At 52.4% G+C, this 13,760-nt stretch overlaps 1 protein-coding gene and 1 long non-coding RNA gene across 3 annotated transcripts in view; one reads left to right on the top strand and one right to left on the bottom strand.

The window, feature by feature from the left end:
- Positions 1–13,760, top strand: part of Wnt7b (Wnt family member 7B) — a 45,072-nt gene that overhangs the window by 9,744 nt on the left and 21,568 nt on the right. For both annotated transcript variants that reach the window (XM_027396180.2, XM_027396181.2), the window contains exon 2: positions 12,592–12,818. In XM_027396180.2, the coding sequence (XP_027251981.1) occupies positions 12,592–12,818 (227 nt within the window). The remainder of the gene's footprint in view (positions 1–12,591; positions 12,819–13,760) is intronic.
- On the bottom strand, positions 2,870–5,810 carry LOC107978619. The gene is made up of 4 exons (XR_004768622.1): positions 5,307–5,810; positions 4,356–4,489; positions 3,641–3,794; positions 2,870–3,232 (listed from the first exon to the last, which is right to left on the bottom strand). It is a non-coding gene; the product is annotated as an uncharacterized LOC107978619 (long non-coding RNA).

Here is a 13,760-nt window from a genome sequence, read left to right as displayed (position 1 = left end):
ATACCTCACAGATTTGCCTGCAGGCCAGTCTTATGGAGGCATTTCTCAATAAAGATTCCCTTTTCTTGGATGACCCTAGCCTGTATCAAGTTGATATAAAAACTAGCCGGTACTATAGCTATAGGTTGTGAAGCCTTCTAAGGGCTGGAGCAGGGCTGGGGCCAATGGTGATCATCCAGGGAGTGCACATAGCACATAGGTGGAGGAAAAGCGAGAATCCCCCGGAGCCCCATCAGTTTATACTTAAGGGCCTCCATCACATTCCAGAACCCTCTGCCATTGTGCTGCCTGATCTCTCTTTGTGCTCAGAAATCTGCCACCAAACCCAGGTGAAGCTGCTACACATGGCCAGGTCCCTGGAAGGAAGAGGACAAGTGGGATTCCAGATTGCTCCCAGTAGCAGAGCAGGCCATTGGGTGTAAAACAGATTTTAAAAGCCCTAGGGTTTTGCACACCTGTTATCCTAGCACTCAAGGCTGAGGCAGGAAGATCATGAGTTTGAAGCCAGGCTGGGTTCCTTTCATATTGAGGCTTGTCTAAAATGAAAGCCTATAGAATGAGAATGGACCAGCTGTCTTGTTGACTCCAGCCTGGGAACACAGGCCCCGGGGTTCACGTTTCCAGAAGGACCTGTCCTGTGGGCTTGGCATGACCAGACTGTCTGGAGTCTGCTCTTGAGTCTCTTTCCTCCGTGGCTGCTGGCACAGGGGCTAAACCAAGCTACCTCTGGCATAGGAATGTGAGGCTGGGGCCATCAGGGCCAGGTGTGTCTCAGGTCAGGGCGTCTGAGGTTAGATTTGAACCCAGGTTTGTATGACTCTGAGGTACATGTTGCTTCTAGTCTCTTAACCAACCAACACTGTTGCCTCTCTCACACTCATTACATTTCATAAGGGTTGAGAACCCAACTAGGTCAGTTTGTTGCAATTATCTATGGACCAGGAGTTCCTGGGCCCTGAGCAAAGGCTTCCTCAGCAACTTGGGGGCTAGCTTTTGCTTTAGCCCTGGAGGATGTGGATCAGATGCCCCTGCTTGTCTTGGCTCTGCTCCAGCAGCTCTGAGGCCAGCTTTTAACAGGAAGAAAAGTAGGTCCAGCAAACCAGCCTGGGCCCTGTGTGTGCTTGATATGATATGCTCACAGATGTGGCTGGGACTTGATTTATGGTACTCCTGGCTTCTCTAGATCTTGGTTTTCCATCTGAGGGAGGTCTAGAGCTAGCCCTCTAGCTAGTCCCTCGACTCTTCACACTGACTTAATTCATCTCAACCCTCCTCTAAGTTCACACAGAGCCCTGCAGCTCCCACAGCAGGGACCCCTGACCACCTTCAGTAGGGGTTACTCAGTAAAGACTTCCAGAATAGGGTGATCCAAGAAGCCCCAGAGTCATCCCTACCAGTCTGGGGGGTACAGGTTGAAGCAGGGGCTGAGGGCTGGACTGAGGCTGAACATCTTCTGGGAGGGAACTCAGGTTTTCCAGGGCTGACTTCACCTCAGGCAGGGAGTGCTGGGACTTTCCAAATGCTGCTGACCTCCACCCCACCCCGGGGGCCACCAGATTTACCACCCTGCTATATCCATCATCTCCGTTTTCCCGGGATATGCTATGTCCCTATAGATCAGGTTGGCCCATGGGGAGGGATAAATTTAAGCCACTATATATTCTCCCATGGGCCAGAGTACTAGTGTGGCCTTCCTATGGGCTAAGCAGCCCTGGCATTCCCTTTGGTGACCCTGCCACAGGGTGGAACACCAGGTTAAGCTTGCCAGCCTCCCAGAGTGACCCTCTGAACTTTGGATCATGGGATGGGCTGAGATGCACCATGGTCTAAAACTGAAGTGAGAGAACCTGGGTTTGATTGGGAAAGCAGGTGGTATGGAAAGAGCACTAGCCAGGGCCTGACAAGTCTAGATGCTCTTTATCTTGCCAGAGCTCTAGGACAGAGATGCATGGCATGAGGGACTCCAGGGACACAATCCCCAAGATGGCCAGGAAGAGAATGCTTAAAGTTCCATCCTGTCCTGCAGCAGGAGGTCTGAAGAGCTGGACAGCTTCCCTTGGGGCTGTGGGACGGGGTGGGGGTGGGGGCTCCTGGCCTTGCCTGAGGTTCTGGGTAGCCTTCCTGTCATCTTTACAGTAGAGTATGTGGCAATGACTTCACCTGAAGGAAGTCCTCCTTTTATGCGCTAGCCCAGCCTGAGAAGCAGCATAGGTTGAGAGGCCAGCAGTGCCCTCTGGCAGCGTACAGGTCACTGTTACCTTCCGGAGCCCTCACAGAGCAGTGCAAGGACAGGGTGTACAGGCAGGTCTACAGGCCCAGAACTGAGCCCCATCTTCCCCTGTGCCTTCCAAGGTGGGGATTCCTGGAATGGGAAGGAACAGGGTAGCCATAGCTGCAGTGGGGAGTGGGTCAAGAAGGCAAAGGCCAAGCATTTGGCTTTATCTGTGCCAAGCTGCTGTTCAGCCTTGGACAAAACACTCCCCTTCTTTGAGCCTTATCTGGGAAATGGGAATAATGAACTCCTAGCCAGGCTGGTCACTAGGATGGAGTGGCTCCTTTCCCAGAGCTTTCCATCCGAGGCAGTTGGCTAGAGAGGCCTTTAAGGTCATGGAGAAAGCCATTAGGTGAGGGACCAGAGAACAGTGCCCAGGGGAGCTTCTGACTCAGACAGGTCCCCAACTGTAATGACAGCAGATGGCAGGGATGGGTCTGGTCCCCAGCTGAGGCTCACACTGCCCTGGGTGCTGTGTGGCCAGCAGGCCCTAACCTCTCTAGGCTTTGTCTCTCATCTTATACTAGGTAAGAGCTCAGCTCTGCCTTGAGGTCTGTAGAGAGATGGTGCCTCACTATCCTCTGTGTGTGTGTGTGTGTGTGTGTGTGTGTGTGTGTGTGTGTGTGTGTGTGTGACTTGGTCCCCAGACTTACAGCTCAGAATATGTTCAGAGTGTCCCAGGAAGTGCCGGCTCAGCCATCCAGTGTTTAGACTCCCAAACTGGCAGTAGGCCAGTGGAGCCTGCCAACTCCCTCCCACCTTTTACACCCACCTGTCCATCTATCGCTAGGTCTCAGGTTGGTGTCTTGGCCAGCCATGCCTTCAGTGCACCCCATATCACATAGGTTGTATAGTAAGTGCCATGCTTGGTTGACAGGGGTATCAGCCCCAGTTGGGCTTCAGCCAGGCTCACAGTCTCAAGGGCCTTGAAGTCTCTGGATGTGGCGATTTCCATCTGTACTGTGGGAAGCAAAGAAAAAAGACAGGGGTAAGGCCAGAAAGAAGCCACCTCACCCCCTGTGCCAGGCTTGCAGTGAGAATGAAGCAAAGTCAAGCAGGCTTCCTGGAGGTGGAGGCAGTGAGCTGGGTGTGGAGTCCTGTTTGACTGCTGGAGGGACAGGGTGCCCTTCCCAGGGCAAAGACTTGGGCCATTAGGGCCAGGACCTGGCATGTTATGGTGGGCCTTATATGCCAGGAAAGGTCCTGAACTTTCTGAAGTTGGAGGTTAGTAGAGTTACAATGACTGCTGATTGGGCTCAGTGAATCCATCATACCCCTTGGCCCCTTTGCCCATGCCTCTATGTATCACTCTGTGGCTGTGGCTTTTCCATCTCTAGCAGGCCCAACCTACCCAGGCCTCTTGCTCACCGCTGCTTTCTCCCAGACTGCCTTCTTTCTCTCCAGGGTGGGGTCCTGGGATGCCTGGATGGAATGCCAGCTATGTGGAAGGGTGGGAAAGCCTTTAGCAGAATCTCTCTTCTCTTGCCTGGGAACACCAGGAGCAGCTAAGGGGAGCAGTGGCCTGGAAAGATGGGAGCAAGTGGGACCCATGCCGGAGGGGAGAGGCTGCCTACAAGAGACCCAACCATGGGCAGATGGCTCTCCCTCCTGACAGATAGGTAGACTGAGGCCCGGGTTGGTCAGAAAGAGCCAGAGACTTAGCAGAACTGGAACCTAGTCCCCATAGCCACAGAGGCTCTCTTTAGGATCTAGCCTCAGGTACCCTGACTTTCACCTCAAACCCTTGATATTCAAATGGGAAACTGAGGCCCAGGCAGGTAAGGAAGGGGCTTTATGGTGGCTGAATTCCCAAGTAGAGCCCTAGAGGTACCCTTTTCAGTCTCTGGCTACCCCCAGGCCCTTCTAGGTTTCTTTTAGTCTGTTTTCCCCTCTGTAAGTTTAGGTTTCAAGGTCCACCATGAAGAGCTCCTTGGGGATGGATAGAACAGGTAAGGAACTGAACTGGGTAGGTGACTCTTTTGGGTCTGTGTCTATGGGTGCAGGCTCTGAGTCAGGGCATGCTAAAGGGCCAGTTGGATGGCCAGGCTGGACCTGACCTCTGACACTCCATCCCAGGCCTCACCTGGGTCCAGGTACTTCCTTTTGAGATGGTATACACCTGCAGCCACAGAACTCCATGGTCTAAGCAGTAAGATCAGAAGTTCATTGTCCTTGGCTACTTAGTGGTTTTGAGATTAGCCTGGGCTACATGAGACCCTGCAAGAGAGAGATGGGGTGGGGTGGGGGCGACAGAACACAACTCTAGAGCCGCATGCTCTGCCCATGTTTCTGAGCTGGGTTAGCAGCAAAGGAAAAAAGACAAAGGAGACCAGAGGGAGGACAGGTAGCCTGAAGGCAGGTTCCACTCTGACCAGTTCTGTCCTAAAGACCTGCTGCCAAGGGGACCTGCTGTGCTCAGTTCTGGCCTGGGTGATCTCTCTCTGGTCAGTCTTATCTAATTCAGAGTATAGCTAGTGTGTGTGTGTGGCGGGGGAGACTCTGATATGGAGGCTCAGGCCAGTCTACACCGGGGAGACATTCGTATCCCTACTTATCTGACAAGAACATTGAGGTTCTTCTAGCCCTGTCTCCCAACCAACCCCCCCCCCCAGTACCCCTCTGTACTCCAGAACCTTGGAAGAGCCCTTGGGCCCCTCAGTGGCTGGAAAAGCCCTGGACACACCTGCCCACCCGAGGGAGAGCTCAGCGCCACCCTCCAGGGGATTTGCTGAGTTACTTCCTGGATGAGTGGACCCAGGCCCGCCTTCCTGGCCGATCATAGATAATTAGAACATTCTTCAAATATTTTGCCGGAGGATGCCCAAGAAGGAAGAATTACAAAGCGCCGTGGGCCAGGAGCGTGGGCTGGAGTTGCTGAGCAGCTGGGCAGCTGGGCAGCTGGCCGGGCCAAGTCTGGGGGGCCCAGAGGGAAGCTAGACCAGCCTGTCCCTACCTTCCAGAGTTGGGACTGGGGCTGGAGAGCATGAGGAATGGGTGTTTCAAACCCAGTGCTATTTTAGGACTAATCAGTTACCTGACAGTGAGAAGAATCCATGCCATGGGGAGTCAGCAGCAGGCAAAAGGCAGAGAGCTTGCTGCAGATGACCTTTGGCCAGGACTTAGGGTCACTCACTGAGTCCTGGGACTCCAAGGGAGGCTGGGTGATACCATGCCTATGAGGAGGTATATCTGCAGTGGGCAAGCAGATCTGAAAGCAGAGCAAGTGGGAGGGAGAAGAGGGGGGCCAAATACTCCTGCCACAGAGTAGGAGGATGGAGCAAAAAAGGCTGCCTCTGAGGCTGGGCGGGCTGAGCCAGGTCCCTAGAGGGGCCGGTTAAGTGCAGTGCAGACAGGGCCCTGGGCTAAGCCAGGAGCTGGAGCATGTAAGTGGTGGGACGAGAGGGCTAAAGGGCCTGACCTGGGGGAGTTTCTTAAGAGGCACCTGCTCCTCAGAGAGGAGTCCCCAGGTCCCTGTGAGTCTCCAGGCCAGGATGGGCTCAGTGCTGGTTCTAAACAGTCTTTGGATCCTGTGCTAGTCTTTACATTCCATGACTTCCCTCCTGTGTGTTTGTCCCAGCCCAGCAGCCTGGGGGCAGCCTGGTCCCATGTTGAAAGGGCTCAGGCCAGAAAGAAGAGCCCTGCAGAGGTCACTGCTATTATGGGTATTTGCTATTATTTGCTCTTGTGGTGGGCAGAGATTTAAAGAGAATACTGAGATGGAGATGTCTAGTTCTGTGGCCACCTTAGGACACATCCGTGGATTTTGAAGGTGGCTAGGAGTTTCCTCGGGGGGGGGGGGGGAGAAACTGCTCCATTGGTCACCTCTGCAGCTAGCAATGACACCATTTCTCTCTGGCCATTTAAGTGGAAAGGGACAAGGCAAATGACATGGTTGTCACTGACCTGTCACCTAGGATGAAGAGGGAGAGCACCATGACTTCCCAATAGCTATCACCTGCCCTGCTATACTGAGGGTGCCCTGCACTTCCCTCAGCTGGGCATGTGAGCCACAAGTCAGGTCACTGTCCTAACTGTGTGTCAGTGCATCTGAGATGCCTGACTGGAGGTCTTCATCCCCTCACAGATCCTTCATTTGTTCACCCACTGAGGTATGGGGCAGTGGGCTGCATTCCTGCTCGTTGCCTGCCAACCAGCCTAGGAAGCTGAGCCTCTCTGGGTCTCTGGGGGACCTTGAGTTCAATCTAGTACACAGTAGGTCTTTTATTCAAGCACTTTAAAACTATCAGCATAAAGGATGTAGGTTAGATTCCTATACCCCCCAAGGCTTTGGGGGGGGGAACCTCTTTCCTGAAGGAAGCAGGAGTGATTCTCCATATCAAATAAGGAAAAGATGACCTCAGTCATAGGCTTAGGAGGCACCCTTTCCCCAGCCCTTAATGTGAGCTGGTGCTCTCCAAGGATGTTGGAGTAAGGGGCTACTTGGAGGAGACCCAAGAGTGTGAGGCCTGGCCTGAAGAAGGTATCAGCCCCCTATGCTGGTGGCTGGTCACTGTACTGGCTGTGGTCAGATACTATTTCCCCTTGGTTCTTAGATCGTGAGTGAGTTGGCTAGGTTGGAGGGAGGAAAAGCCTGAAGCTGGCCCGTTGGGTGGGCATGGAGACCACAGTGGACACTCACTGGTTCAGGGTCCCACTGTAGGCATGGTGCCCTGATGATCCCAGAGGGACTGGTGGAGCCAGGAGTGCATCAACCATGTGTGTCCAGTGAAGGACCACAGTGACGTCAGCCTCAGGCCTGGAGAATACCCATTCCCCCCACGTGAAATGTCACCACATGCTAGCTGCGGTGTGAGTGTGTATGTGCCACAGTGAACTTTCTTATCATCAACTCTGTCATGTGTCCAGGATGCTCTCACATTCCTTTTACTGATGAGGAAACTGAAGCACCTTCCCTGCTCAGCCATGAAGAGTCATGTTCAGGGTTCCCACAGAGCTTATTGGTACCAGAATTTGTGGCCTTAGCCACTGCATTAAAGGGTTGGGTGTAGGTAGCCTGCTCTCTACCACTGGGCAGTACTAGTAAGACTGAGCTGTTCTCCTGCACCCTTTACTCCCTCTTCAAGCCCTTTGTCATGAAAGCAGTCCCAGCCCCATAAGCTGCTGGTAGGTAGAAAGGTCTGCTTGTCCAAGGCAGTCCCCCTGTCACAGTGCCCAGCCTAAACTCATAGCTGGGCATCCCAAGACTCAGGTCCCCCTGGCCTCTGCTGGCCTTTATCTTGCTAGGAGCCTGATTCAGGCCAGACAGAGGTGAGGAAGGTTTGGAGGCTCACAGTGTGGCCCACTGTTCCTGGCACTTTGCCCATGTCCTAAGGCCCCTGAGAAGTTTGAGGGACAAGCCCAGAACAGAATTTTTCCATGGAAAAAGTCAACCACAAAGGCACACACCCCTGCCAGCCAGGCTTCTTGGCATACAGGCCTCCCTGGTCTGGCCACTTGGACACCTGAGCAGGCAGCTGCTGGCTGGGAAGAGGGTTTTCCCAATGTGGGATGAGAGCCGGGCCCACCTGCAGGGTGGCCTCCTAAGGGTGCCAGGCATGCTCTCATCCCATTGCCAACAACCTCGGCAAGGCCCCACATGCCACTAGCCTCCTGCCGGCACCGCTAACTTAGTTTTTAGAATTTTAATCACGTTTCCCACTCATGGGCTCTGCCTGCAGCCTACCCCTTTGTCCCAAAGGCTTGGATCAGCTAGGGTCTAGCTTGTTCTAGGAGCTTGGGATCTGATCAGTCAGTGCAAGGGGTAAGGTTATGGAGAACTGCAACCAGATCTCTACACCATAAGCATGAATGAATGAATGAATGAATGAATGAATGAATGCTTTTCAGCAAGGAGGTGGCTCAGATTGGGTGTTGAGAACAAACTCCAAATAGGCATAGCCTGATAGGTGGCATTCTCTTACAACCCCAACTAAAGTGGTTGAGGCAGGATTATAGAATGAGTTCAAGGTTGGGTTGGGTTACAAGTTGAGACCTTGGCAAAAAAAAAAAAAAAAAAAAAAAAACAAGCATGGACAACATGCATGAGTTTGATCTTTAGGACCCATGTGGAAGGAGAGAAATGACTCTCTCATAAGCTGCCTCTCTGATTTCCATACATGTTCTGTGTGCACGTACACACACACACACACACACACACACACACACACACACACACACACACACAATAAATAAATAAAACCTTTGGAAGGCCTGGTCCCCACCCCCATTCCTGGGTCTCTCTCTGGGCTTACCAAGTCTTCATGGTTTCCCAATGTACAGTTCAGCCTCCATTTGTGAGCTCCGGAAGTGGAGCACTGGCTCTGAGTGGGACTGGAGGCCTCCCCAGCCTCTCTGAGCACTCCCTGCAACCCCTGCCAAGCAGAGTCCTTGCAGGGTTGGCATGTAGGGAGACTCCACAGAGGTTGACCTCGGAGGGGAGTGTTGAGTACTGTCAGTGGGATTCCTGATTAGTGCAAAGGAAGACAAGTTTGATGTCATCTTCAAATTATGACGGTACCTGGTCACTTAGGCTATGCTCCTGATAGTTTGTGATCCACACACTGGTGAGAGTGTGCGGGCACAAACTGGGCTGAGGGGCTGGAATTCCTGTTCTGACAGCACCAACACCCATATTTGGTGAAAGCCGACTGGGGGGGGGACGTCCTTTATATTGAAGTGTGTGGAGTCCTGTGGATTGCAGTTGTTTTAAAAATTGTGGTGAAGAGGCACACCAAATGAAATGTACTGCTTTGTCCATTGTAAAGCACAGAATGGTGTCATTTCGTGTTTTCATAGCTCCACACCACCAGCAGCCTACATTGCTCCATCACCCAGGTAGGAATTCTACGGTTACACCGCCGTCACGCAGTCAGTCTCCATCCCTCCTCCTCACATGTCTTCAGTCTCTGTGGTTTTGCCCATTCTGGACATTACTTTTAAATGGACTCAAGTGACATCTGGGATTCTGTGTCTGCCTTCTTTCTCATGGCATAATGCTTTTGAACTTTTCCCATATTGGAACATGAATGCATGTTTCATTCCTTTTTATGGCCGAATAATATTCCATGGCATGGACATACCACATTTTGTTTTCAGCCACTCATCCGTCGATGGAGAATTGGGTTATTTCCATCCTCTGGCTACTGTGAATAGTGTTGCTGGGAGCTTTGTACAGAAGGTTTTGTTTCGACACCTGTCTTCAATTCTTTTGGATCTATGCCAAGAAATGGAATTTCCGGGCAGCTTTGTGTGTGACTTTTTACTCTCTGCCAAACTGCTGCCCACAGTGACTGTGGTGCGGGAGGACTCTGCTCCTCTGCCTCCTCTCTCAAACTTGGTGTTTTACAGCTTCTCACTTGTGCTCACAGGGATCCTGGTGGGTGTGCAGTGGTTTACATTCCTGGAAGGGTGGGTGAGGTTGCATCTCACTGGACATGCTGCTTGCTTCTCGTGCCTCTGGGAAAATATGTCAAATCCTTTACAAAACAGGGTTGTTGTGTGGTTGCTGAATTCCAACAGTGGTTTCCTGTGTGTCTCTCAGGCGTCGTCTACTTGTTCCTTTATTCACGAATTCTATGGGAGCTGAAGAGCCCTTCCTCTGCAGGTCACTCTTGGACCCCAAATTCAACTGGGACTTGGTATTGGTGGTAGACAGTAACAGCGGGGCACTGATGGGGAGATTTAGACTCTCAGGACAAATGCTCACTGTTCCTCTCCTTGATGCTAGGGCTTATGGAAGGGATGAACCTGGAAAGAGGAATAGTTTTCCAGATGGAGCCAGAGAGGAGGGACAGCATGCTAACAGAAGGATGTGCGGACAGTCAAGGTGGACATTGGAGGTAGAAAGGAGAGATCATCCCCCATGCTTATGTTTCTAGGCAGAGGGCAGTGAGGAGGAGCTGTGGGTGACTTTTGAGCAAGGGAAATGACATGGTCGTATCTGGGTGGTAGAAGGAGCAGCCTAGTAGATTGGAGAGTAGGCCTGGGGCCACTGCAATGATTGCTTGCTGCCCCCAGTTCACCCTGTACCCTCTTAAGGTCCCCACAGTTTAGCCTGTTGATCTGAGCTCTTTTCCAGGTAGGCAGTTGAGGCTTTTCTGTCCAAGCCTATTATTGGAGGAACTTGGGAACAAGGAACACAGCGCCCTTAAGGTCTGGTACCAAAGTGACTGCTTTGCCAGTGATGCCTGGTGGAGTTCCCATCCAGCTCATTTCCCCAGCTCGGTTTCCGAGGATTCTACAGTTACTTTGGGCTAGATTCCCCAGATTCCAGCCCGCTCCCAGCCCCACCCGCCTAGATGCCCTTCCTCAACGCCAGCCTGGGGCGTGTTCACCCCATTGTGTCACGGGAGACCCAGGGGGGGCTCTTGGCCAGATTAGCAGGTAGAACAGGCAGGCGGGTCACAGAGATTGAGTGTCACTGAGGTTGCAGCACATGCTGGGGGCTCAGGCCACACGGGGAACTGCCCAGCTGCCTGGGGAGTATGGTAGCTTGGAAAAACACAAGAGTTCTCAAAGAACTGCCACAGGCAGAGAAGGGCCCCATCTTGTCAAAGGCCCAGGGCCTAGTTGTCATCTTTGGGGGCCCCTGGTAGTCCCTCTTCACCAGTGCTCCCTTGCTAAGTAACCCAACTCTGATTTGTCATCATCATCACCATCATCATCACTATTATTATTATCGTCACTATTATTAATTGGCTTTTCAAGAAAGGGGTTTCTACAAGTAGCTGTGGCTATCTTGAAACTCACTCTGTAGACCAGGCTGGCCTTGAACTCACAGAGATCCACATGCCTCTGCCTCCAGTGTGCTGAGATTAAAGGTGTGCGCCACCACTGCCTGGCTCAGTCTGTTGTTTTAAAGCTGGAGAGTTTTTGTTGTTCTTGTTTTTGTACAGGGTCTCCTGTAGCCCAGACTGACTTCAAACTTGAAATAGCTAAGAATAACCTAGAACTCCTGATTCTCCTGCCTCTACTTCCCGTCAGGCATGAACCACTGCATCTAGGTCATGTGTTACTTTGTTTGAAGTTTGTGCATGGAAGGCCAGATCTCCACTAGCTGAGCCCAGCCCTGGCCATTAACCTGAAAACTAGCTCTCTGCTCCCTCTGGATATTCCTTCTCCAACCAAAAGATCAGTAAAATGGCTGTGGAAAACCTTTGAGCAATTCCTCGGGAGGTCAGAGGATTGCCAGATGACCCAGGGAGTCCATCCCCAGTAGTAGATGCTCAGACAGTGACAGACATGTGCACCTTCATGGCCATAGCTGAGAGATGGGGCCAGGTGTCCATCCATGGGTAGTAGATCAACAGGTGATGGCCTATTGTGCAAACGGAATATTATTCAGCCTTTAAAAGGAATGAGGCACTGATGAATGCTGTGACTTGGATAAACTTTGAAAGCATTTCACTGAGTGGAAGGAATCCGGCTCCAAAGACCACATGTATTGTAAGATTCCACAGACTGTCCGAGCAAGCGGCAGCCCCGTGGGAACAGAGACAGATTAGTGGCTGCCGGGGGCTGGGGGAGGAGGGGCTGGGAGTGCCTGCTCCTGGGTACAGAGTTTCCTTTTGGGATGTTGAGAAAAGCTTGGAACTTGATAGAGGCGGAGGTTGTACAATACTGTGTGTGTGTGTTAAAGGCCACGGGGCTGTACATTTTTAAATGGTTAATGTTATGTTATGTGAATTTCCCCTCATTACAAAAACAAACAACTGTGTTGATAATACTCCAGGCTCAGAGTGAACTTGGCAAGAGGCTTCCTCCTTGGGAGTTGCCAGGAGTCATTACAAAGGCAGCCATGACTCTGAGCCCAGCCCAGCACACAGTAGGTGCTCACCTCATGTCAGATCCTGTCTCTTCCTAGTGTACCCATTCATCTGGAAATGTGAGGGGGGCACTATTTCAGGTGTATCTGTTTGCATGCTGGGGGCAGCAGGTGTCTGTACACATTGCCTGAATGTGAAACTTAGTCTCAGGGTGTCTTCTCAAGGTCACACACAGGTAGGAGCTGGAGGCTGTATCCTTTGGGCTCAGAAGGAGAAGATAGGAAAGCCCGGTGGTTTGGGGAGTTGAGAGTGCCACTCCAAACCAACTGGGAGCTGTGCCAAGGCTGTCAGATCCCAGGTGGGACATTGTCTGCTCTGGAGAACGTGTGTGTCTGACTCAGGCCCAGGCACCGTGGCTTCTGCAGGTGTGAACTGGTCTGTGGTTCTAACACTTCTAGGGCTGGTGGGGCTCAGCAGAGGGAGGTGTTCAGTGCCAGTGGGGACAGCAGACTGCCTGAGGGGTTCTCAGCACCTGTCTTCTCCCTGCCTCCACAGAGCACTGTCGTCCGTGGTGGCCCTAGGAGCCAACATCATCTGCAACAAGATTCCTGGCCTGGCCCCTCGGCAGCGCGCCATCTGCCAGAGCCGCCCCGATGCCATCATTGTGATCGGGGAGGGGGCTCAGATGGGCATCAATGAGTGCCAACACCAGTTCCGATTCGGCCGCTGGAACTGCTCCGCCCTGGGCGAGAAGACCGTCTTCGGGCAAGAGCTCCGAGTAGGTAAGGGTGTCTTTGGGCCTGTGGGCTGGGGGCCAGGTATTCCACCACCCACCCCAAGTCCAGCCCTCACAACTAGTGTGTCTGGACGAGCATCCTAGCTCTGGGCTGTGGTGTGGGGGAACAGTGACCCAGGTAGACAGAAGCAGAGGCTAGGGAGTCAATGCAGCAGGTCGTCCTATTTTGTAGCTTCAAGGACACAGGCCCCTGCTCTACTTTCTGTGGCTGCCATTTGGAAAGCAGGGAGAATGTGTGAGGCTTTGGATGTAGGCTGAGCACTGCAGCTCACCCAGGGAGAACCATGAGATGTTGCCTGCTCCTTGCTGAGGGATTCCAGCAGACGGAGCCTGCAGGGTGTTCAGGTGTGACAACTCTGACCCTGAAGGAAGGATGCCGTGTGCAAGGGTAGATCTGGGTGAAGCAGGGGTGGTATTCCATTTGAAGACAGTTATCATGTCGGGTGATGGCACAGTCCTTGGGGGCTGCATGGGGATGCCTGCCCTTGAAGCACTTCATTGGCTACATGGTGCCCATTTCACAGATAAGGAAAATGAAACCCAGGGAGGACCCCAATTCAGGGCTAGAAAGAGTCTTAAAGGAAATTTCCAGCAAGTATCTAGATCTGAATCCAGCTGTGTGACCTTGGCTGTGTCTCTTGGGGCTACCCTGAGCCTCAGTTTCCTTATTTGTAGTGTGAGCAATGAGTCAATAGGCTCTTGCTGGATCTCAATGCCTGAATTCAGTAGGTGCTCAATAAATGCTGCCGGCTGCATGTGGGCAGGGACAGTGACTCCAGCTGCCCTGTAGACTATCTGTAGGTTAGATGGGAGAAGAGTCCAAGACTTGCTGTCTGCCTAATCTTCAGGCTCACAGTGTTTCCCACAACCCAAAGGGCTGCAGCTGCCACAGGACCCAAGCAGGAGCTGGCTCTATACAGCTGCAAAT

The sequence above is a fragment of the Cricetulus griseus genome, chromosome 2 (genome assembly GCF_003668045.3).
Source record: "Cricetulus griseus strain 17A/GY chromosome 2, alternate assembly CriGri-PICRH-1.0, whole genome shotgun sequence".
Taxonomy (NCBI): domain Eukaryota; kingdom Metazoa; phylum Chordata; class Mammalia; order Rodentia; family Cricetidae; genus Cricetulus; species Cricetulus griseus.
The sequence above is the reverse complement of the archived record's forward strand: the minus strand, read 5'-3'. Positions and strand labels throughout refer to the sequence as shown.